The sequence below is a fragment of the Cinclus cinclus genome, chromosome 6 (assembly GCF_963662255.1).
Source record: "Cinclus cinclus chromosome 6, bCinCin1.1, whole genome shotgun sequence".
In the NCBI taxonomy this organism is placed as follows: domain Eukaryota; kingdom Metazoa; phylum Chordata; class Aves; order Passeriformes; family Cinclidae; genus Cinclus; species Cinclus cinclus.
In genome coordinates, this window is record NC_085051.1 from 25,054,874 (window position 1) to 25,080,418 (window position 25,545).

Sequence of the window (25,545 nt, forward strand, 5' to 3'; positions counted from 1 at the left end):
AGTGAACCAGGGAATTGATGAACCATGTTTGTTAATATTTAACACAAGTCAGCTCCAAGAGGTGGGGTAAAGAAGGTTTTAAATTACTGTTTTCCTACAGGCATAACTTACATGCATGTGCAATTCCAGAGAGCTGATCCATGCGTAATGCATTGAATCCTGCTGCAGCTCCTACTCCTAAACTGCCTGCAGCTACAGAGTTTAGCTCCCTTTGAGATGGTATATTTGGTATTTTCCAGCTTGGAATCAGGCAGCTCATCCATTATTTTTCAGCAATAGATCGGGAAATTACTCTGCAACCCAAAGCTGGCCTCAGTAGCTCCATTTTTTGTTCTCTATTCTCTAAATTAACCCCAGCTCTCTCAAAAAATTCTGTAGAAATCCCAGTGACATTAATTTGAAATTATTTGAGCACAAAAATTCTGGGATAAAAGAAATCTGTGCTCATATAAGGAAAAAAGTACAGTATTTAATGCGATGGCACTGCAGGGGATGATGTCACTAGGGATATAGCACCATCTCCTTCCCACAGAAAAGTATTCATGGTAAGCAGGTTCACCTGCTGAGGCATCATAAATGGCTATCAGACAATATAGTATCAATGCTTGGTTTACAGTTCCTTCCCACCTGGTTAAAGGTCTGCAGCATTATTGCCCTATACCATTTAAAAGGATATGTGTGAGAAGTGCACACTGCTGTTCTGTTCAGAGGAACAGAAATCAGGCTGGCTATGATTACAGGGTGCCAGGACACTGGGATACCTGTGCCCCTCCAAACGCTGTCACACATCTTTATTCAGCTGCTCCCAGAGCCCTCCAGCAGCCTGCCCAGGGAGCTGCCCCACCACATGGACAAACCAGCTGAGACCCTCCATCCTGAAGCAGATCAAACACCTTCAGTCTCATGATTCATGTGGAAAAAGCAAGTAAGCTTTTTCAAAGCTTACTTTTTAAAAGCTCCTGTCAGGAGCTAAGGAATTTCCAGTTTGGAGACCAAGAGCTAGATAAGCCAAAGGAAAAGCAACCAATCCTTCTCCCACTGAAAGGTGCTTCCAGGCAGCATGAGGCAGTGTGCAGAGGGGCTGACTTCTGAAAATCTTGCCAAGTCCCCCAGGCACAGTTCTGTCCCCAGAGGGATGGTGGTACAGCCAGCCAGCAAAATTTTGTACGCAGAGTGGTAGAAAAAAAGGGCAGGGCCATTACCCTTCTTTTCATTCTTAATGTGAGAAAAAAAAAAAATCCTTTTCAGATGGGAAAGTATACCTGAAACTGATATTATCGCCTCTATTTTTCTGACAGCCTAAAACTTCTGTTCAGAAGACAATTGTTAGCTATTTAATGTTAGCAGCTTTACCCATTTTTCCTTGCTGCTTGGCTGTATTCCCCCCTCGAATCCCACTACTAAAACTTCCTTATTTAGATCAAAGTTACACAGAAAAATCTGTGTTGAGAGGATCATAGCATACTTAGCAAGTGCAGATTCTTCAGAGATTTTTAACTAGTGGAAACGTAAAACTCATTGAACAACTTATAATGCCTTTACAACTATTGACTTTTCAAAGGTTAGTATGGCCTAAAATGGGCAGATATTCACAAGGTAAGTCTGCACCAAAGGACACACATTCAGGTGATAAATTCCTGTCTCCAAATAGAAGTGCTCTATTTTGGTATTTGAGAACTGACATATTTGAAAGGGGAAAAGAGAAGGAAAACTGTACTTCTTTGGTCCCAAGAATGTCCAGACAAGCTAGAATTAAGAGCAGAGAAAGAGGACCAGACTCAAAGGAGAAGCTACTTGTTATCACTGAGTCACTCCAAATATCTGCAGTGGCTGAAGGACTGGCAGGTAAGCCCTTTCTTCCATCTCCTGTGCTAACTCTGGTGCTCTTGAGCAGTTTAGGTAATCTCTACATGAAAGGTGGGGTTTGCCCTGTTAATGTTCTGCCAGCATGCTTGAATTTATGAAGCAGAGGATCCAGAAGTCACAGGAGATCTGTGAAAATGTGGAAAAAAAGGGAACATAGCCTACTCTAGTGACTCTTCAAATAGCTGGAACCACTGTTGAGTTGTAACCTCACTTGAGCTGAGATACCACATCTGTAAAGGTCCACAGCCTGTTCTCTGAGTAACAGACTCACCCCATGGCCTGTACTCTGTCAATAAAGAAACAAGGGGCACAAGCCCTGGTGCTGCTCAGTCAGTGTCACCCTACAGCTGAACAAGATGATCAGAGGATGATGTCAGAGGCCCTCTCAGGAAAGATGTCAGCCAAAATGAGCCAGATTACAGGATGTTCATCATTCTGCTTTAGCTTATTTCAGCTTAGTCATGCATTTGTTGTAATAAGAAGGTAGCAATACAGGAACAAATGTCTACTGATAAAGTAAGTCTCCTCCAGCAGTAAACTGTTTTAATCTACAATTAAAGCAAGAAGAAGGAGCACAACCAGTGCAAGATCAGTCCTTGAGGGTGTGGTAGAAGTTCCTGCAGGCACAGGACTCAGTGCCTCATTCGAGGTAGGGGATATTTTCTCCTGGAATGACGAAGCATCTCCTGTGGGTGATTTGCCAGCCACCTGCCTGTGCTGGCAAATGCCAGCTGCCACCAAGAAAGAAGCAGTTTCAATACTTCCTTCACAGTGCCACATCCATCCTGTCCTTTGCTTGCATCACAGCAGATTCATGAGGCCAAAGGGACAGAAATTCACCATTTGGTTTGGACAGAATCTCGGAGATCTCAGGCATGACTGGGAGACGGAATTTTATTTTCAACCTGGTTATCTCTCCTTATAGCCTCAGGCATACAACCTAGACCAAAATTTCTGGAGTGAATACAGATACTTGGGCAACCAAGTCATCTAATCAGACAACCTGTTTTTTCACAAGGGCTGTGCACACATAAGCTGCAATGGAGCTCCTGCTGCAGCTGCTTGTGATCACATCCTCTGCAAATCTGCATATCATTTATGTTGGTGAATAAAGGGAGTTTAAACATGGCCAAGACATTTGAATTGTTAGACTGAAACACTATGTCATGTGTGTGACCTGGGGTTGGTGATCCTCCAGGCCTACCCTAAAAGTGAGGTGCCTCTGAAAGCAGGGGAGAATTCAGTACTTTGGAGCTGGACTTTTATGACTGTCTGTGGTGCCAGAGAGGGCCACCAAACCGAGCATAGGCATCATAGTACCAAACACCTGTGACATTGATCCAGGCAGCAAAGCATCCAAGGGCTTGAGTCAGATCCAGTTACACTCCTCCATTCTTGAAGCTAGTAATCTCCGTCCCACGCCTGTGACCTAAGGTGGTGCTTCTCTTTCTTCCTGAGCTGATGACTGTGGTGTGTGCTTAATAATTCAGCAAGGCCCCAGCTCATTTTTCCACAGAACCAGGCTGGCCCCTTTCCCTTGAGTCCCAGCCTAGTGAGGAACATTTCCATTCAAGACAGCAGAAGCCACTCTCCACCTGCTTTAGAAAATAATCACTTTCCCTATGGTTGCAAATGTGATAGTTAACACAAATTAAACCAGAGAAGCCAGCAAGGGTGATTGTATCAATACTACAGTGACACCACAAGGTAAAGATGTTCTCTTCCTTCCTGGGAACAGGAATAGGCATGGAAAAAATGTTGTGCAATAAGATAATGTAGCCAGGACTGGAGATTTAACAAATCCAGAGTCCTAAGTGAGCAACACCACTACCCCCAGCGTCTTGATGTCCATCATCCACTTTCTTTATTTTTCAGTGTCTCCATGGAAGCATGGAAACCAAAAAGGTTCCACCATTGCCCCAGAGTTCTAGCAAGTAGAGGGGGATTGCATCATCTCTCACCCTCAGCTTCTGGAAACACAGGGAAGCAGACAAGGATATCCAGTTCGTATAGTCCCCAGCTTCACCTGAGAAGTATGACCACCTTCCCTTCAGCATAGGCTGAGAAGCCTCTACATTCTTCAGCCAGGTGTCAGTGATCAGCCTTACTCCTTTCTCCTTACAGGCTCACCTTTTATAAGGCACTGAAAGGGCACTGGAAGGAATAATGACAGAAGTGCCAGAGGAAAACATTTCTTTATTTGACAGATCAACCCAAAATTGCACTATTTGGCACTGTCTCAGGAAATAGAGAGGCCTCACTCAGCAATAAAGAGGTCAGGCAGCTGGCCTGCCCACCTGCCCTTCCTCTGGCCTCTGTTACTGACGATCAAGTGAAGCATAAAGGCTAATGTCTCATCAGCAGTTCCAAAGGATAAATGAGAAATAGTTGCATCTACTCCTTTGGCACACCTGTTTTCCTTGTCTGTGTCCATCCACAGACATCCTGGAGGTAGCAGATTGAGTAAGCATCTCTACTGAGGAAGAAGACCCCCTTCCTGAATGCCTGGGTGACGCTGACAGCATGAATTAGATGCCAAAATATTTGTTTGCAGATCTTTGAAAACCTGTCTACGTTGTTTGTTGCTCTCCCTCATTACTCTGCTGTCTCCCTAGAGGAGGAGGTCTTAGGCACTAATAGCATGATCAATGTTTTCATGTAGCACAGAAGTTTCAGCAAGTCTTTGAACGGTGGAGTAGGAGACAAGAAAAGCACTGTCTGAATCGTTGAAGGGGGTCTTCCTTGTTTTCCAGCCTGCTTTCAACATTTTAGACTTGCAGAGGCTGTACAATTCTTGCATCAAGAAGTTTATTATGACCAGTCCCCTTGGAAGGGTACCATTCCATTTGCAGGGACTGTACTGCTCACACCTACAGGGAAATCACCATCTACAAGCAGATGGGAGAGCAGACTTTCCCAGGAGAAACTGGCAGCTGGCCTGAAGGTGTTGAAGGAAGATCTTTGGGGATGTGGTTGCTGTAGGAAGTAATGGAAGAGAGTCTATAGGGAACCCTATGGCCAATCCTGTTGCACTCACAGGTGCTATGAAGAACAGATCAAGTTGTCTGTGAGAACTTCAGTGAGAAATATAAGTTTATTCTAGTTCCTGCAAATTGAAGGTTCTTTGCTTCACATTTCCATACCTGTCTCCCTGTAAAAGTCTAGCATACATAGACAGGACAAAAATGCAAATACTTTCTTGGTATAACCAGACTAGACACTGTTTCCACTTCTTCCTTTCCCACTGCTCCTGCCCCTAAGTGTTTACCTTGACCAGCAACATTAAAATAAAAACCAGCACCATGAAACTGTAGACAAGGACATCCCCAAAGAAACAATATACCCTCATTGTAACTCCCTTCCCCAAAGCTACCTAGATGCAATGGAAATGGCTCTCAGGAGGACTCAGCAGCCTGTCATGCTTTCTCCTGCTTTGTTCCACAGGACCAGTGGTTAGTCATACCCTGATGAGATCCCTTCCTGTCTCCTTCCTTTGCCACATCTTTGTGCCATCACTTGCATCCGGGTCTCACCCCTAAACCACACCAGGAGGTTTAACCTGAGGCAAATACAACAAAACAAGCAAGCAAACCTGTCTGCCAGGTGTTAATTACACATGGAGCGGTTCCCAGGTAAAACACAGCAGAATGGATTTGTCTGCAGCAGCCAGTGGGACAAGCTGCTGTGAGGAAGTCATTGCAGATGGTGATGCCATGGAGCTGGGCTGCACAGTGGGGCAAAGAGGAACCTGAATTAAGTCTTCCTTATTTTTCTGCCTGTTGGAGTCACTACTGGAAGGTGAGCATCCAGCTGCCAAAGGTACTGTGGCCTCAAGGGCAGTCACACAGAAAGAAGGCAGGTGATGGAGGCTCCTGCACTGCATTTGTTACAAGGCATGCATGTCTAAGACCTCTTTTAATCTTAGTCAAATATTAAACTATGGTGTGGTTTACCCCCCTGAGTCATCCTGGGGATAGTTATTTCCAGACTGAGAGCAGACGCTTCAAAGACAGACAAAAGGTAGCAATGACTCACTGTTTCAGGACCCTTTAAAAACACTCCCAAGTTATAAAATCACACACCCTACTTTCCCTTCACACTCACATGGACAATACATGTCTCAGCTGAAGCCGTGGGAATTTATTCATTTTGCAGAAGATGAGGTCTGTAACGGGATTCTGAGGTGAGGAGAGTGAAAAATGAATTACCGAGTTGGAAGAAGAGTTGCTGCCACAGAGAAGGGTTCCTAGTAGAACTCCTTGATCTTGGGCTCAATCTCAATTTAAATTTTAACTACTGAATTCCTCCAGAATAAACTGGGCATATTTAGAAACTGTGCTACTGTTACTGAATATAGTGAATAAAAGTAAGTATAAAGTAACTAAAACTAAGTATAAAGTGACTATAAAGACAGGGTGAACAGCATACAACCTTGCAGCTGAACTTAGCATAGCCTTCTGATAAGAGTAAAAGCTGTTAAAAACCCCTATTCTAGAAGCTAGGGTTCATCCTCTTATGAAGGGGCTCATCCTTTCATAAATACTTTTTTTAAAGTGCAGGGAGACACTAGAGATGCCAATCAATGAGTGATCCCAGCTCTGTGTTTGTAGGAATTACATTACTCCTGTATTGCTTAGCACAAGCAGAAGAGACATTGTGTCCTTCAGGTTTGCAGGAAATCTGTGACAGATTTTGTAACACAACACTACTGCTGAGGTAGTTCAAATTATTGCCAGTGAGACAAAAACACCAAAGTGCAGTGTTTAGGCACAATTCTGCCAGTGTGGATATCCAAACAGAGTCACTGGTTTGCCATGGGGCCATCTGCTCCCTGAGCTCCCTGCTCCTGGGTCAGAGAACTGCACTGAGCCTTACCTGGCTCTACTCTGAAGGCTTTGAATGTTTATCCAGGAAAAATCTATTCCAGGTTAAACACAAGAGAAACTTCCCAGCGGAGCATCTCAGGCAGTGCAAAACAGAAGGAAACAATCTTGTTGCCATTTTTATTTCTCCTGCATGTATTTAGATGTTCAAATACAACAAAACAAGCAAGGTCAGCTCTCCCTTTACTGCTTTCATGGTCTGCTGGCAGGTCCAAAAGTTCTAGTTTGTAAATGGAGTGGGAGACACCCATGCTTCTTCTGACAAAGATTCATAAAGTCAATGAGGAAAGCCAATATCTCTTTTCTCTGCAGATATTCATGTTTTCTCCTATCAATTTTCAAAGTTTCTTCAATACCATACCACTACCAGATTGAAACAATTCCCTTTTCCTAACAGATGTCAGTACTATACAAATGTCAACATCAGGCCATAGAAAGTCAGGAGAGGTATGGAAAAATAATATTCCCACAATATTATCTTCCCATGGTGCTTGTGACAGCTAAGAGGCAAGAAACATGTCTCTAAGGACCCTCAAAAAATCCTGTGAGGATACACAAGGCTGGAGCAGAGAAAGAGAAAGAAACAGGAAAAATTGAAATGCTGGACAAGAATGGTACCCCAAACCATAAAGCTAACTGCTGTTTGATACATAGCTGCTGCTCACCACCTCTTTCCGAAGACATACCATGAAATTCCATCTCAGATTTGCTGTTGTTATTTTAAGTGATGAAATATTTCATTATAAATAATGTCCAAGCAAATTACCAACACTCCCAGCTTTCCTAAGGACAATGACAGATGGATAAGAGAAGTTTGCCCAGGGGTTTTAGGACTGTTTACAGGCAGTTTACAGAGGGGGCGGATGGCACAGGTGTATGGCTTGAATAGAGGAATTTGATCATGGATCTGCAAGTAGAAGCACTAAGGGGGAAATACACAGATAGGCAGCCTCTGTGGCCCCAAACAGCACCGTCCTGCAAGGCAAGGGCACTACAAATAGACCATAGCTAACCTGTATGAGATTGAGGAGAACAACGCAGTGCTGCTCATGAGTGGGGGGTGATTATTTAAATTTTCCCTGCTGTGGTAGCAGGGGTCCTGCCACTCGGGCAGCCTTCAAGTATGATCCCAAGGGCATTCACTGAAAAAAAAAATCGTGTCCCAAGAGCAGGGAATTAATTATTTAGGGATGTCTGCACCGAGCACGAAACCTCTCGCAGCAGCAGCAACGGCGGTGGGCACTGCAGACAGGGCTGCGAGGCTGACTCATCCGGGTTAGGAGACACAGCCTAATGGTGCTCCGTGCCAGTGACCACACCGGAGCACAAGGGCGACTGCCACAGGACACAGACCGCCTGCTTCTCGGCTTTCGGTGCCTGTGGAGCATCCTTAGCACGGGGCTGTAGTTAGCACCCAGCAGGTGGGATGCTCGTCTGGGCTGGCTGCCCTCGCACCTGCGGAAGAGAGAGCACCGGTCTCGGCTCCGCTCCAAAGGGAGTAGGAGACCGTATCACCTTGTCTCTCCTCCCCTTCCTCTTACGCAATTCAGCATGCAAGGGAGTGACTTGATTTTTTTTTTTTTTTCCCCCCCCGCACTCTCCCAGGGAGTCAGTTTTCACTTCCTGTGCTCGGGCAGCCTTTGTCTCCGCTGGACGCGGCTGGAGGCGCACCCGAGCGGTGAAGGCGCGGGGGGCGGCGGGGACGCCCCGCTCCCAGCAGCAGCTCCAGCGAACAGCGCCCAGGTGGGGGCTGAGAGCGCAGGGCCGGGGATGAGCTGCAGGGTCAGGGGACACCCCGGCTACCTCGGGGCGAGCCGGAATTCAGAGCGCAGCCTCGGCCGTGCTCCGGCTCCCTCTCGCCCCGGGGTGGCGTGCAGTTGAACTCCGTTCCTTTTAGCTTCCTATGTCTTCTCCCTTCCTTTAGGAAAGGATTGAAATCTCAAGACAGTGAAAATCGGGGCGCTAAGATGGCCAGAAGGAGTCCGGGTCCGTGGTTTGTGCCCTGGGTCTGCTTGGTGCTGGTGCTGGACTTGGGCGAAGGGCAGAAGGAAAAACCCTTCGGTGAAATGTGCCTGGAGGACTTTACGGCAGGGCTGCCGGATTGGGTGCTGGACACAGACGCCTCCGTCCAGAATGGAGCCACCTTCTTGTCGTCCCCCATGGTGAATCGGAGCAGGGACTGCATGAGAGCCTGCTGTAAGGACCCCACCTGTAACCTGGCTCTCGTGGAGCAGGGCCCGGGCTCTCAGGAAGACCAGATCCAGGGCTGCTTTCTCCTCAATTGCCTCTATGAGAAGGCTTTCGTCTGCAGATTTGCCAGGAAGATCGGCTTTCTCAACTTCTTGAAGAAAGACGTGTACGATTCCTACCTGGCAATGCAGAATCACAGACCTAGCGGTAAGGTGCCCATAATAGATCCCTGTGAACCGAGTCTGGAAGAGCATTAATGGTTACTCGATGCCAGCTTCTCTGGCCATCAAATGAGCAGCAGTACTGCCAAACACTCGGGGTAGAGTGATGCTAAAGATGGTGTTTCTGTGTTTTCTTCTGCCACAAAGGTTTTCCCAAAGCCTAATTTTTAAGATTTATGCCTCAGTTTACCTGTTAGTAAATGAATAGGGAATCTCTCTTTAACCTCTTGGAAGCACGTGGAGTGTGTGATCACCAAAGTCAGAGTTTTTGCTACTTGACAATGTAGACAACAAGGTATTATTTTTCTTCTCTCTTCCCCTGGGTTTTTGAGGCTGGAAAGTGAAATCCTCTAAAAATCTACACATCACCAGGTTTTAAAGGGATGCATTAATCTCTTAATTGCTCAGGGGCTGGAGGCAGGATGCAATCCACTTACCTTTATTTAACAGCAGCCTGGATGGTGAGGTGTGTCAGTATTGCTTTGCTTGTTGGGGCTGGTAACTGCTGCTGGGAGACGAGCAGCTGGAGGAGGCTGGTTATAAAATTTTCCCTGTGGAGGTGGGTTTCTCCTCCTCAGTTCCTGTTTCCCTGCTCTAAAAGATTGCATCTGAACACAGAGAGCCAGGTAGAAAATGAACTAAATTGAAGCTGGCCACCAGTCATCTCCAAAGAATTGTGGTGTGCTCTGAAACACTAAAAAACACAGCAGTTCCTCCTTTTGCCTCCTCCTTCTGTGTTTTGGTTGAAGCCTAATAAGGCTGGAATGTTTCTAGCCTGGCTGGGTCTTTGGCAACCATAACCAGTTTATCATTTGTTGATCCCTGGGCAGGGCTGTCAGGGAATATCTCAATGGGTCATCCTCCTCACACCTCCTCCCAGCCCACCTGTGGGAGGGAAAGGATCTGTGAAGATGGCAAGGGGAGCATCCAGGGTACCCTTGTACCTACCTGAATGAAGATGTGAACTGAATACATCTTTGATCTTCTGCTGGGATGTGGCAGTCTAAATGCTGGAGGTGGGAAATGTCTCCAAACTCCGCAATGACCACTTCTCTATCCTGAATAGCAGTGTGAGGGGTTTGGAGCAGGGCACGGCTTCTCTGAAACACCCCTTGGGTGTTGCTGGTTTGAACAGCAGTGTGGCAGAAGTGGTCCTTCTGGTCCTCTGTCCCTACTCATGGCTTCCTACTGGATTTTAGGGCCTTTTGGTAAAAGTGTCTCACTGTTTCAGTAGTTCTCCCACATCTCCGTTCCAGGCTCAAAATCCTTTTCACAGGAGCTGCAGTTAGGAACTGAAGGTCACATCCCCAAGACTGGAGGTGGCATGCTGGCAGGTGTCTTAACCCCTATATGCTTTGCTGTAGGAGGAAAAGGGAATGCATCATCTCCAGTACATCCTGATTTCACAAGATTAGATTAAAATACAATGTACTGTTGAGCAATTCAGCCTCTTTACCTCTGTGGAGCAGTGCCTTATACAAGAAGACTGCAAGCCCTTCATCCCTTGGCTGGCCCCAGGGTCTGGCGTTCCATGTGTGCGGATCTTTAGAAAATGTCCCAGGGTCACCGACCTCTCTCTGTGACCAGCAGTGACATGTTTGCTAAAATATGGCACTGAGCTGCAGCACCCCAGATACCAATATGCAATTGCTGTCTTCCGATCCATCTCTAGTGCTCCTTTAACCGATCCTGGGATGGCTACGGTGGAGCAGGATGAGCCAGGAGGGCTTATCAGTGAGAAGTGAAAAGCACTGCAGAAATACAGTTCGGGTTACTCTGCCTGGAGGCAGCTGTGCCTCTCCTCACTCAGTGGAGTTTGTGCCCAGGACTGCTGTGGGTGTAGGAAGGGCTCGGTCTCTTCTACAGCCGTGTTTGACCTTTGGAGGGTGCTGGGTGCCAGGCAGGTCTCCGGCTGCAGTGACAGAGGCTGGGCAGCTCACCGCTGTGTATTTAGGTCAGGCTGCGATGTTCGTGCTGTGCTTTCATAGGAAATGCATTGCTCTCCTCTCTGAAATTTTTAGGCGTTATCTTTGATACCAAAAGCTTTCGGAATCATCTTGAATGACACTGAAGGGCTAGCAGGGGAAAGAGACCAAGGGAATTATCTTACTGGAGAAATAGCTGAGTCCTCCTCCCCACAGCAGTTGATGAGACACTTAAGAATGCAGCTGTCCATTTTGATTCAGATACAAACCCAAGAAATCCAAACCAAAACCCCAGCCCCCTCCAGCCATGATGCTGGAACTGGGTCCATGCAGGACCTGTCTGGACAGGAAGGTGGATGCCTGGCTGTCAGTGAGGGGGGAAAAGGGGAAGGGCACAGTGGGGCAGATGAAGGAGCCTCTGGGCACTGTGTGTGTCTGCCTGGCAGCATAAGGAAGCTCTACAGCACTTCTGCTTCGGGATCTTTTAGGTCTGCCTGAAGAAGCCAGGTGAAACAAGTGTTTAGAAAGCTGTTTTTGGCATGTCAGGTCTTCCTCCCAAAATCTTGGCCCGGTTTTGGACTGGAGACAAAGCTGTAGTTTACCTGCTGTTGTGCTGTATCAGTGCTAAAATGTGAAGTTTTGTGACCACTCTGGATTCCAGGTTACTGTCAGCCCCCTGATTGTGGCCCTAAGGGTCTGCAGGAAGCTTATCTGCTGCTTTATCATGCATTCCTTTCCTGTATGTGCTGCAGTCCTAGGAGCCTTTGCCTGTATCACTCTTCTGACACCCTCTGCAATGATAAGAATTAAATGCATGTTTTTTCTAGTGAATAATGAAATATCCAGTTAGTGATCCCAGTGGGTGACATTAAGCAAAAAAGTCACATGTTATAAGACCCACACTACGACTGCTAAGGAGCAAAACCTATTGAATTAAGAGGTTTATATATGTTTAGGAGGAGATTAGGTAACACTTGAAAGAGAGCACACAGCTGGGGGCTGCTGAATGAAGAAATTTAATCTTGGAGTGTTTCTGGAGCCTGATGGAAGTAGCTGAAAGCAGGGAGAGCATATTCTTGCTGTGCTCTTGCTCTTGTTCAAGGACCCATAGCAAGACTGTTAGCAAGTGAACACAGGGATGGGGTACCTGCTTAACCCACCGTGGCCATTCTTACAGTGAATGACTTCAGAAAAACCTGTGAGTACAGGCAGCAATGAATACAGCTGGAATCCAGGTTCTGCACACCTTCTGAATATATTTTCATTGTTTTGCAGAACAAGAGCTTCTGAGTTCTTTGTAAGCTGGTGACAACAGCTTGGCACTCTCTCTTGCCTGTTTCAGCTAATGTACAGCCTGATATCTCTGATGTTATTGTTAAAAGGCATGATCTTCTTAAATGATTCCTGAGCCTGAACTTTGGTGCGAGTTTTCTGCCTGGCTCATCCGGGAGGGGCAGGCTCACCATGCACTTTATTGGTTATGATGGAGCCCCGTGTTTAAGTAACTAGCCCAGCTTATTCTGGTCTAGGCAAACCAGTTTTGGGTGTGAAACTGGAAAATAACCTCCCTGAACCTGAACCTTTGTCCATTTCTTGAACTGAACCTTTTGTGGTTGTTGTGAAATGCTCAGTTACACTCTCCTCCTCCTCTTGAATCCAGGGCTTGTGAGTGGGAGATGGGAAGTCCATGGGAACCACAGGGTTCTGATCAGATATGTCTGCTCCTGCCTCACCATGGAGAGAGATTTGCTGGCTAAAACTTTGGTAATGCATTCCTAAAAGAGAGCTCCCCAAGAGTGAAGCTCATCCCTCCTCAGATGTTTGGTCCCATGCCGGTTTCCATTCTGTGGGCAACTAAAATGAGCAGCACTGGTATCACAGCTGGGACTGGGACAGGTCCCCCTTTGGCTGGTGCTGTTGAGCCCTGAGCCAGCTGCTCATCCTTAAGCTCAGGCCAGGAGATGGGAAGTTGCACAGTCAGTACTCACAGCACAGATTCAGAGGCTAATGTCTACTGTAAGGGTCCTGGAGGACCAGCTGGTCCAGCTCCCTGCTCAGAGTGGGAAATGAGGGGCTTCCACTCCACTTGCTGTGAAATTAGTGTTTGTCATGCAGCATTTACTGAAGTGGCTACATCATGTCCTATCTCCAGAGCTCCAGTTTCCTTCAAGAGACTGGAGGTACAAACCAACCTTTACTAAAATGGCAGAAATACCTGTGGGAGAGTCTTTCCCTCTGCTTGCCAAAGCAAATAGGACTGGTTTCCTACTCTGATGAAGGATGGAGGGAAACTAGTGATAGCAGTGTCTTCCATTATTCTGAAAATATAGTCCATTCAGTCATACTGTATTGTTTTTGAGTGGTTAGCTTGACCTGGTGTGTGCACCACTTACAAACCACTACAAAAACCTCTAGAAACTAATGCTGAGAGCTGCTTGGTTGTGCATGAATTGTTAGAAAACTGTATGGCTTTATCATGACTCTATTTGCTGCCCAGCCAGGATGAAGTCCTGAAGTAAGAGCCTGTATTTCTCTTTCTCCAGGCACTGTATTGTGTTGCCTTGTTCCCTTCTCTCTCTTTCCACCTCAGGCAAATTAATACTATGGCAGCAGTGTCATCTTTCATTACATCTTCCCATGGAAATGGAGAGTTTTCTAGCGTGGATGGGTGAGGAAGCTGTCCCCTTTTGAATGACTTCCCTGGAAGCAATGCAGGAGCAGGACTTTAGCATTTGTGGGAAGAGCCACACTGGTGCCCACCTGCTTTTGCAGCAGACAGGTTCCGCTAGCTTCTGATGCTTGAAATCTCCAAGGTCCTGTGTCTCATGCATGCTGGAATTTGGGTGGCCTCATTTTTGCTCCTGGCCTGATCAGTGGCTTTGAGCAGTGGCTTTTGTCCCCAGTGAGGTCTTTCCCTTCCTGGTGCCTCAGTGTCCCCAGTGCAAGCCACACTTGTCTCATTTGCAAGTTGCTCCTGCAAAGGCAGTCAGCAGTGGGCTGTAAGGGCCCCTCAATCACCATGAGAAAACTTTCCAGGTTCTTCTAGTGACAACATCAAATCATTATGAGGTATTTTTAAGCATTGCTTTGTAGTCTCAGCTACTCAGGGTGTATCTGCATGAGCTCTGGAATGGAGGAAATCTGGTTTTCTGTAGATCTCAAGGGCAAAAGCTAATATCTGAGTTCCAGAAGGAAAAAAACCTCCAAACTATGAGCTTTGTAAGTACATCCTGCCATGGGATTTCAATAGTGCCTGCAGGTTTGCATAGCAAGGTCCCTAGTGAGGTCTCTCCCCCATTTAGATGCTTACTTTTAAAACCTTTATAGAAAGTTATTATCTTTTAAATTCCTGTTTCACCATCAATTTTGGTTCAAATTAACTCAGTAGAGGTGAAGCCAGACAAGCCACTGACTCCATGAATTTTTAAACAAGAAAAAATTTTTTAAAAGCAAAAATCAGGATCTCAGGTGTGAATACAGTGTGAGAAATGAAAGTTTTTTAAAGCAATTTGGATTTCCTCTATCAAGCTTTCCTCTGGAATCATAAAGAAGAGAATCATAACTACTGATGTGTTATATAAATGGGAGTGCAAATTGTCGCTTGTGCTGTGACTGCAGGAGTATGTTTCACAGTAAAGAGCATGCCACAGACAGCATCATAAAGCTTTAACCTCCCTGTTAGTTACAGAGTTTTACAGCAGAAACTTTCCATGGTTAAAAGAGCATTACAGCAAAGGTAACTCATTTTTTTCTACAGACTTTCAAAGCAAAACAGAGTGGAGTCTCGCTGTACAAGCAGTTTGTGGATATTCTGGCTTGGTCAGCACTTGGTTCTGCAGCTCAGGTGGAAAACAGCCATGTTGCCAGGAAAGGCTTCATTTAGTCGGTGTGGCAGAAATACTCTGAAGTCACTGAACTTTCAGGCATCCTAAGGAGAAAAGGGATAGACGTGAAAAACAAGTCCTTAATTTCTAGTGAGAATTACTCCTTGGCAGTCACCACAAATAAAGAAATACTCTTGGTTCTTTTTCTGGATGTGAGGAGAGTCAGTAAATTTGGCTAATGAGAGATAGGAACTGGAGAAGTTGCCGACCCATTGATTAGAACTGAGCTTTTACTTGATCATGTAACACACAACCCAAAGTAACTGGATGTTTGGCCGGCAATTTTTTGTTTAAAGTGTGCATGCTTAAAAATGTCAAGGAAAAACATGATTTGGAGTTAAGGATCAGTCTCTGTGTTATAGAAAAACTGGTCTTTTCCTTGTGCAATTGCACCCACCTACTGGGCTCACCTTGGCAGGATGGTGGCAGGGAGTAGGCTGCCTTTCTCCCTGCCAGGCTTCTGGTGTTTACCTAGAAGGAATGGCAGGAATGTGTCCCCTTTGCAGAGCTTGCAGTGGTGTGTACAAGATGACAAAAGAACTAAGTGGTCTGTTTTAATGTCAGGCTTGTTTGTAGATATGCCTTGTATTAAATGTCCCTTCAGTAGACTGCAGCAAGAGTCAGCAGCTGAGATCTGAATCCAGATACACAGGATTCAAACAGGAAATTAGGAGAAAGTCTGCAATAGTGAAAATAATCAGCTAATGGAGTAATTTTCTAAAGGGTTTGGACACTAATCCACTCCTTCAGTCACAGTGACTAGCATGAATTGGCAGAGTGATTTCTATCTAGCTTATGATGGTTGTTGCTTTTACAAAAGGCTCAGGTTGAGCTGGAACACTGAGTCCTGTACTTGGTACAGGTGCTGTCATGTGGAGTTTTACGGGCTGAGCTATGCACAAACCCTGCGATCAGAGATGTTCAGGCCAAAAGGAGTTATGAGTCAGGCTCAGTGGTGTCATTGGACAGGCTGTTCTTGCTGGCACAGGCGGGGATCAGTTTTCATCTCTTGCACTTACAGTCTGGAAAAACACTTAATAGATTGTGGAAGTTGCTGGTAAGCTAATCCACGGAATGGTACAAAAACAACAATCTCATGAATGGTGTTTTTGTGCTGTTTTGAAGGCATGTGTGTCAGAGAGAGGGGTGGAAGATGACCTGGAAGAGAAATACTTCCCGTCCAAGTCTCACATTGTGTAGTTCTGGCTAAATACACTAACATCTTAGTGTTAGAGGTAGTGGTAGGAATTATGAGTCAGTTCCACATTCTTCAACTCCCACATCAGGCCATCTCCCTGAGCGAAGGGCAAACATTTCTCCATGCTGTTCTGGGAGGATGTGGTCCCACTCTCAGAAGTATAATGGCTGTAGCCACAGGGCCACCCTCTTGTGGTGTTTCCTGTGGATGGAAGTGCCCAGGGAGCCAACTGGCTCAAAGAGACTGCCATAGCGGGTTTTGGACTTACTAAATTAGTGAGGACAGTAATAACAGTACAGACTGCCTGTTGCTTGCTCAGGCTGCAAGGAGCACAGCTGTATAAAAGTGTTTTCCTTTCAGCAGTTGGAGTCTGGATTGATTTAACTTGGAAGAATCCCCTTCCTTTGTCTTCCTGTAATGAAGACAAGGACTGGACCCTTCAGCCTCTTACCCAAGCCTTGTTCTACATTTCTTCTGCAGATGACCACCCTCCAATAGCCCGTGCTGTCAAGGATATGAGGGTACAGCCGGGGGAGCCAGTGATGCTGAGAGGCACAGAGAGCACAGATGACCATGGGATAGTCAGCTATGAATGGAAACAGATCCTTGGCGACCCCTCTGTGGAGATGAAGGTAGGGAGCTGCAGGGAATAAGCAGCTTGCTCAGTGGCACCTGTGGTCTGCACTAGATTGGTCAATCAGAGCCCTGATTTAAAGGTCACCTTGTCCTTCCCTCTTCAAGCCAGTCTACCCAGGAGCCTATTCCCAAAAACTATGGAGCACTCCTTGTGGTTGCCCTCCTTCTCTCACACATGACTTAGAAATGTCATTTTTGGCTTCACTAGGTCTCAGGCTCCCTGCACAGGATGCTGTCACAAGCCTTCCTGAGCAACACCTGACCTGCTTGGGTGGGAGCAGCTTCCATGCAAGAGCTACCTCCCAAGATCCTATAATTCAGTGAAGGGCCTTCTCTTAGTTTTACTCTGTCCACTTGAGTGCATTTCCTCTTCTGTCTCTGAAAAATCCAGTCGCAGGCTCTTCTTCTCTTCTCCAGGGGCCTTTCCTGGACTTTGCCTTTCTAAAGTGTTAAGTTCTTCCTCCTATTTTATCTGAGCTGGAGCAGAACTCATGACTCCTGTCTAGGTCCAAGATCTCTTGGGTGTGAACGCTGCATATTTGCTGAATTGCTGCTTTGGAAGGGCAAATTATTTCTCTTAAAACTGCAAAATGCTTTGAAAAGCCATGGAGTTGATATGGAGTTCTTGTGGCACCTTTTGGAAGAATTAGCAAATTAGTATCTCACAAATGATTTTGAACACCAGTAGTGACAAATTCCAGAGTGCCAAGGGGTCTGTGTAATTCAGCAAGTGCTCCTTTCCTCTTGTCTTTGCCTTAGCCCTACCAAAGCCATTTCTGTGAAAGGGAGGAGGTCCCCTAATATTATGCTGTATTAACTACATAAAAATAATACATGGTGAGGCTGTATTCTTTTGAAACCTAACCAAAACCAGAGATAGTATGGAAATGAAGGTCCAATTCTGTTGTAAATATAGAAGAAAAGTTTGTGTAAATAATATTTTAGCTTTCTCTTCTGACCAAATAATTACATACAGCTGCCTTATTCCCTGTGGACTAAGTGAATGATTTATAAAAGGCTTTAAGTTTTAAAAAGTAAAATACAAACTAGAGGTATTTCTGTCCTCTCCAAGGAGTTTTATTTTCCCTTGTGCTTTCACAATGCCCCAAAATATGAAATATCTAATTACGTGTTCTGTGTTATATTATTATAATACCTCTATTATGTGTAATGTCTAATTATGTGTTACTTTTCTCTCCATTCCAGGTGGGTACCAGTCCATGGGTTTGGGGGGATTGTCTGGTACTGTGACATTTTTCATGCCAGACATCAAAGTTTCCATCCAAGTTCCTTTCTCCCTAATGCAGAAACATGGACCTTGCATAGCTTCAGTCAATCTTTCCTTAGAAGTACTTTTCTCCTACATAAGCCTTTCTTTTTCATTCTCAGAAGCACGAAGGAGATCAGGTAGAAATCTCCAACCTCCACGTGGGGACTTACGTCTTCCAGCTCACTGTCACAGACACTGCACAGCAGCAAGACTTCGCCAACATCACCATCATGGTATTGAGCTCTGAGCAGACAGAAGGTGAGCTTGTGCCCACACATATCAACCTGGAGTTCTTGAGCCTGGGTGCTGCGCTGGCATTATTGGTGCTCTTCTCAGAGGGGTAGATGGGAGAAGAGCACAACCAAGAACCTGGACTTGCATGTCAGCTTTTCCCAGTAACAGCCTGCTCCAGTAGTGTAAGGTCTCTGCATTCATAGTGATTTATTTTGGGGTTTTCACATACCCTTGCAGGAGGAGATGGTGCCTGCAGTAACTCCATCTGCTCTGTGTGTCATTGTTCTCTGCTGGGTGACACCAGAGTGGATGAAGTTTGGGGTGCAACTGAGGTTGCTAAAAAGGAGAACATGAAGGGTCTTGTTGACTCTGTGGTTTTGCTGTGAAGGCTCTTGGGTTGCAGGGTACGTGGAGCTGTCTGTAAGATACTCAGTGTATCCCTGGATATTTTTTTTCCTTTAAAAGCTTTGTTTAATGATGAAAATATTCAGCATTACATGTGTATTAGGAGTAAGGAGATCTTGGATAAATGGTTGGCTAGTAGCTAAGCAGGGGATGTCTTCTCCTAGCTCAGGTACCATAAAAATATAAGAGCAGCTATGTCAAATGGTGCTAAAGGTCTGACCAAACTCCAGCACACTGCAGCCAACAGTGTGGACAAGTTGGTACTTTGGAAAGAGTGCAAGAACATGAGATGCCATCAGTAAATCTCTACTATGCTTGACTAGTCCCCAAGGATTTTGCATCTGGGCAATTTTTTTAAGCAGAAGATGGTTGTCTTTCTGTCTCATAACCATGTATGAATCCCTTTTTGACCTCATGTAATCTTTGAAAAGCAGCAACCTCCTGAAGCAAGGAGGAGATGCAGCTCCTTTTGTTTTATGGATGTGGCACCTTCTAATTTGGTTTTGTGACCCTCCTTTTCATATAAAAAAAATTCATTCCATGATTCCCTACTCTCCTTCTCCATGTTGGTCAAGATTTTATAAACCTTTCAGACATGTCCTTTGTAAGATTTTGTTTCCCTTCACATATACAAAACACATAGTCTTCCAATGGACTTATCTAACCCAGCCCCTTTTCTGTTAACTTTCTTGGCAGAGCATTGTTTGACTCCAAAGAAGGTGGGCTGGTGTCGGGGATCTTTTCCACGCTGGTTCTACAACCCAAGCCTTCAGCAGTGTGAGGAGTTCATTTTTGGTGGCTGCAAGCCCAACAAGAATAACTACTTACGGGAGGAGGAGTGTAAACTTGCTTGCAAGAATGTCAGAGGTGAGTCCTTCAAAAATCCAGCCCTCTTTTTCTCATAGGATTGGGATGACCCCATGGACAAGTCCTGCAGCCTCTTGTCACCTAATTGGAGCCCAGTAAGCTGAGGAGGCTGGGCTAATTATGGATGGGCAGTCATTGTCTTAAACTGCCAGTGTATCTGACCCAGCTCCTAAAGCACTGGACACTGGCTCTGGTATTCCTCTGGCTGCAGGAGCCCTCACCAAATCTTTGTGTCACATCTGAAACCAAAATTCAGAGAGCAGCATTGTGCAGTTGGGGGCCAGAAGTGCTTCACTCCCAAAATGAGATTAATCTCCCTCCATGGCACCCTCAAGCCACTGAGAACAATTTAGTGCTGCTCAGATAAATGGGCTGAGCCACTGCTGAGCTGTGCCTTGCAGCACACAGCTTAAGGAGGAGGTTAAAAGCCGTGGAAAAGAAAGGCAATTTGGAAATGGTCTAGCTTGTGGTGAGAAGTTCCCCTGTGCTCCTCCAGGCCTGCCCCATGTGGGTACAACTCATCTGGATCTCTGAGTGGTGGGCATCTGTATTTCACCTCTGTAATCCAGGGCCTCCTTCCAGAAGAAACACTCTTCTCATGTGATACATGAAAGCAATATAAAGCTGCTCTGAAGCTGAAAAAATGCTGTGGTAATAAATTTATTTTATTTTTCCCTTGTCTCTTCAGGTTCTATTGGTGGACGACAACAGCCAGGTGAGCCTCCCATAGGACAATGTAATCCTACTGCAAGGTTGGGCTGAGTGTCTCATGTCCATTCCTGTGGCTTTTGATTAGGACTCAGTGTGGAAAGTGAGGCACTGGAGACTAATTTCTTTACTAAGCCTTTCACTTTCATGTCATAGCATAATTTAGGTTGGGGATTACCTCTAGAGGTCATCTGATCCAACCCACTACTGAAAGCAGGTCCAGCTTTGAGTCACACCAGGTTGCTCAGCACTATATCTAGTTCAGATTTGGGTATCTCTGAAAAAGAAGATTTTACACTTTGTCTGGTCAAGCTATGCCAGTGTTTGATGACCCTCATAATAATTTTTTCTCCTTATATTGAATTGCTTTCCCTGGTTGCAACTCCTGTCTGTTGCTGCTCATCCTATTACTGTGCTCCAAAATTAATATCTCTTCTATAATCTCTGTCTTCTCCCCATGCTAGCTCTTGTGCTCCAGGCTCTTGCTGAGATTTATTCTAGTATGCCAATGTTTTTTGTCACGGGGGAACTCAGAATGGGACACGGTACTCAGCACTTGGGATCACCACTAGAGCAAAGAGGTTTGAAGCTCTCACAGTCCACAGTGCAGGTTTCAATTTGGCTTTCCAAATTAAACCCTCATGCTTGGGCAATGTCCATATTCTTCCTGAGTAGCTCATTCTTGCTTCCACCTGCTATCTACTTCTTTCTGAGAGGAAACATGGCTGTTTTCAGAACAATGTTTCCTTTATAAACAGGGTTTTGTTTTTTTTTTCTTTTTGAGTCTAGGGTGGCACTGAGGAGACACCTTTACCAATCTGCCATGTTTCTTGTTTGCCAGCCCTATCAGCAGCTTTTAAGTCCTTCGTAAAGCATCTGGCAGGGAGAAACAATGAATTTTAATGAGCTATCTGAACTGTTTCTGATGCAGTATGCAATGGGAATTGTCAGGCCCCCTTCTTCAGATGCAAGGATGGTTGCTGCATTGATGCCTATCTGGAGTGTGATGAAACGCTGGACTGTGCTGATGAATCAGATGAGATGTACTGTGAACAATGTAAGTGTCTTAAATTCTGCTTCAGACAACTTTACCGTCTGCCCAGGAATGGGTCCAATGTAATTTACAGGTGCTGAATCAATACTTTTTGATGTCTTCTGTTCTTATCTCCTGACCCGACCCAGCATTATGTCTTTCCACAGTATTATGTTTGCAGGTTCTGCCGTTTCCTGTATCTCTGCTGACTGCAAGAGATGACCTGCCTTCTGTGATGTTTCCTGCCTCTTAAAATAGGCTTTGACTGTCTTCTCTGCGCCAATCTGTAAGACTTCAGGCCTGTCTTCCTGTCCACTTTCAATATTTTCCTTGCTGCATGATCTTACCTGATCTCTTAAAGTCAGGAAATGGGGAAGGAAATCACTATTTCTCCAAGTCTGTTCAGTGGCACAGTTCCTTTAATATCCTCTTATGCTAATATAAATGTACAGTGGTGAGATGTTCAAATCCATCGTCTCCTCCCTTCTTCCATCCCTGCTCACCTCTTCTGAATTCCCATAATCTCTTTCCTATGTGTGGGTATTTTGTTGCCTTTTTAGATTTGCAAGCCTATGATTCATCTCTCTTGCCCTCTCTTATATTCTGCACTAGTGTTCTTTTATATTTCTTAAAACCTTGAGTGACTTTTCCTATACTTCTTGATGGAAAACAAAAATAAAAGAGCAGCCTTTGTTTCCCTTAGTTTTATCTCTGTATCTGTGGATTGGAAATTGGAAAGAGTTTCTTGTTACTACATTTTATTTTTCCCCATGTTCCTCTCATAGCTTTGAGATACATAAGAATATCAGGTGATACCTCCCTTCCTCTGGCTTCTGATAGCAAAGGAATGTGCAGGAAAGCCCTGTCTGCCCATGTTTGCATGTTCAGAGGCATTTCTTTTCAACTGGTGAGAGAAGTTTTAACATGAAATGTTTCCCTTGCAGATGCTCGTGAGTTCAATAGACTGCAGAAAATCAATGTCACACATAAGCAAGGTATGTACCATCCAGAGCACCTAGGCTGACCTCTGCCAGCTTTTGGTTTTTATTTCAGTTTGTTGTTCCATGGTAAAACTGCTTCCCTCTATAAATCCAAAACCAGGTGTAGCATCTGGATAGTGCCTGTTTTGAAAATGAGCAAAGGCCTGTTCTCTGACCTTGAGGACAGCTGTTGACAGCAGGCTTTCACTCTCCTGCCTAAACTTTTTCCATCCAGGTAGGTCATGTTGCTTGCTGGTCACAGTACCTGGCCTGTACAAAACCCTGCAGCACACTGGTTTTTTTTAATAGTGCAAACCAAAGCAGTATGGGGGACACAGCAATGTTCGTGCTCAGTGCCATATCTTTGCCTTGTTTGTTAAACTGTAGATGGTGGACCTATCACTGGGTTAAAAGAGTATATTCCAAGTCACTTCAATGCAGCTCTGTTGTAGAGGAGACCTGAGCTGATCTGTGGTTTCTGTGTGTCCAGGCTCTTCATGTTCCCTTCTGCCTCCCAGGGTGGACAGGTCATTTCCACAGTGTAGTGAATCCAGGGTTTACCATGACTGCACACTCTGATGTTCCTTTTTCTGCTTGTTAGTTGGATTTATAGCAGGTGCCAGCTCACCTTGGCATTGCCGATTTGATCAGCTGGCAACTGAGCAGTGGGGACCTAAAAGCCATTGTTCTGGCTATGGATTTCCCCTGCCCTAGTGTTTGTGCTCCTTTGTTGTGAGCAGAAAATTTTGCTGTTCTGGGGAGACACTGGTTGGGCTAAAGCACCTCTGCCTTGCTTTGCCAGGCCACTGTGTGGACTTGCCTGACACTGGACAGTGCACCGAGAGCATCCCCCGCTGGTACTATAACCCATTCTTGGAGAAATGTGACCCCTTCACCTATGGGGGCTGTGGTGGCAACAGCAACAACTTTGAACAAGAGGAGGAGTGCATGAAATCATGTTCAGGCATCACAAGTAAGCATACATCATGAGGGCTTGAGTTTTACTGATCAAACTGGGAAAACCACTTCAGATTAAGTTTTGTGGTCCCAGAGAGGCAGTGCCTTGAGAGTTTTCAGTCTAAGCTGCTCTGCTGTCAAACCCTGGCCATGACCCACAGTAAGACCTATGGGGGATGGTGGATCTACAGCATCTTCCTGCAACTCAGCCTGTCATTTCACAGAGCTGGAAAGCATTTTGAGTGCTGATGTTGAAAAAGAGACAAAGGAGGATGACAAAACTAACCAGAGATGTATCTGATTTGGAGAGGATTTAACCTCCTAGCTTAGCCCCAGGTCTCCCCAAGTAAGAGGGGAGAAATTGGGAAACTCCTCAATGACACATACTAGCCTGAAGTTTTAAACAAAAAAGAGAAAGGGTTACACTCCATACTTGGTAGGTATTGCTTTGGAGGGCAACAGGAAGAATTCTGCCAAACTGTGTCTGTTAAGAGGCAAACCACCTCCCTCAGCTACAGGGGGCCTGGCAGCCTGTCTTGATAGCTCAGTACCATGGCTGTCGAGAGGGGATGCTGTGTGCCTTCAGTCACTTCAGAGCACTGGAGAAATGCTCCTCAGCAACATGTCTTATCCCTTGTTCCCAGCCTTCTTTGTAAACCTTTTCTTCCCCCGCTCTGTGTTCCCAATTCAGAAGCAGATGTCATTGGCCGAAGATGGGAATCATTTGAGTCCCAGACTGCTATGTTAAGTGAGTAACAATTTTCCCAACCAATATTTCTTGTTGGTTTTCCTTATCCTGAAATATGCATTGTTTTTCGTTGCAAAGAGTAACCTTCTCTCCTACACCCCTTTTGGAGCTGGGGGGCAGTGTGGGATACTGACAGTGGCAAGAGGTGCTTCTGTGCAACTGTAGTCCATTTGTTCCTGTGTCTGTGACTTAGTAGCTCATACAGAGACTCCTGTTTCTCTTTCCATCAACTTGTATGAATGTTCTGCTGTTCAACATCAAAAAATGGGAAGTAAAACTCTTCCTAAGGGCCAGTTTCACATAAGGACTAGTAACTTCTGCAAGACAGCAATTTCAAGTGAATATGTGAATAATATCAAGCGTTAGACTGTGGGGAAATGTGATGACCCTATACAACCTCTCTACAACACTAGAAAACCCAACGCTATTGAAGTACAAATTCTTAAAAAAATGTCAAATGTAGGTTATTGTTCTTAAATCCTAGAGATTAATTTAATCTTTAAATTCACACTGTCTCTCAAATGCATCATGTTTGACTGTCTCCACTGATGATGCAGTATTGGTTGCTTGGATAACAAGTGCTCACACCACCGCCAAGAGTACTTTCCCACAAACTTCATCTGTCCTCCATAGCTCACTCCCTCAGTGTTGTCCCAGCCAGGAGGTGCCTTCTGTGACCACCCTTTGGTGGCCTCCCTGTTGAGGTATGACACAAGGCTGCAGAAGGCCAAGCCTGCCAAAGTCACAGAACAGCCTTTAGAGGGCGTGGTGCATCTGGAAAATATTGGGAAATACCATCTGGGAGAGACAGGCTGGCTGTGCCATGCACTTGCCATCTTTCTTCTTTGCTGGTTGTCATGCCAGCTGTTGTCTCTTCTCTTTGCCAGCACTTTTGCAGCAGCTTTTGTGCTTGCTTTGTCCTGGCCACTCCTGCTGCATCACTTTGTGGAGCATCCCTTCTAAAGTGTTCATGTGTTCCTGCAGGTGCCTTTGAGGTGGTGATTGCTGTGCTCCTCGGGATCTGCATCATGGTGGTCCTGGTGTTCATTGGCTACTTCTTCCTGAAGAAAAGGAAGAAGAGCAGCCGCCGCCACCAGCCTCCCACTGCTGCCAACTCAACCCTCTCCACCACAGAGGACACTGAGCATCTCTTCTACAGCAGCACCACCAAACCAGTCTGACCTACAGATTCTCTCTCCAGCTCAGCACTGGGGTACTCCCCAAAGCTTCTGGAGTTCTGGTTTTAGACACAAGTCTGTGCCTGAAGGACTCGTTCTCTGTGAAGACATTTGGAGCATCAGGCCAAGATTTAACTGTGATTTGGCAGTACTAGTATTTGTGATTGTCTAGGCTAAATGGCTGCTCTGGAAAGTGAGGAACTGGGAGCAGTCTGTTGCTCTCAGACATCCATTTGTTCCTAACCTCAGACAATCCAGTGAAACTCTGAATTACATCTTTCTTCCTGCTAAAGCCTGGAGCACAACTTTGCTCAACTTCCTGAAGGAGCCTGGAACTGGATCTGTGTAGCATTCTTGTTGGT

At 45.5% G+C, this 25,545-nt stretch overlaps 1 protein-coding gene across 1 annotated transcript; it reads left to right on the forward strand.

The window, feature by feature from the left end:
- The first annotated feature begins 8,701 nt into the window (after positions 1–8,701).
- Positions 8,702–25,186, forward strand: SPINT1 (serine peptidase inhibitor, Kunitz type 1). The gene is made up of 10 exons (XM_062494947.1): positions 8,702–9,146; positions 16,648–16,799; positions 18,193–18,331; positions 19,409–19,579; positions 20,268–20,294; positions 21,219–21,344; positions 22,265–22,315; positions 23,103–23,273; positions 23,949–24,005; positions 24,990–25,186. Exons 1-10 carry the CDS (start codon positions 8,717–8,719, stop codon positions 25,184–25,186), a joined length of 1,521 nt encoding a protein of 506 aa, XP_062350931.1. The 5' UTR covers positions 8,702–8,716.
- Positions 25,187–25,545: the final 359 nt, after the last annotated feature.

Excerpts from the sequence above, each read along its gene's own strand:
- SPINT1 (XM_062494947.1), top strand. The coding sequence starts at position 8,717 with ATGGCCAGAAGGAGTCCGGGTCCGTGGTTTGTGCCCTGGGTCTGCTTG. Across the intron at positions 18,332-19,408 it reads GAGCTCTGAGCAGACAGAAG|AGCATTGTTTGACTCCAAAG; the intron begins GTGAGCTTGTGC and ends CTTTCTTGGCAG. Across the intron at positions 23,274-23,948 it reads ATCATGTTCAGGCATCACAA|AAGCAGATGTCATTGGCCGA; the intron begins GTAAGCATACAT and ends TTCCCAATTCAG.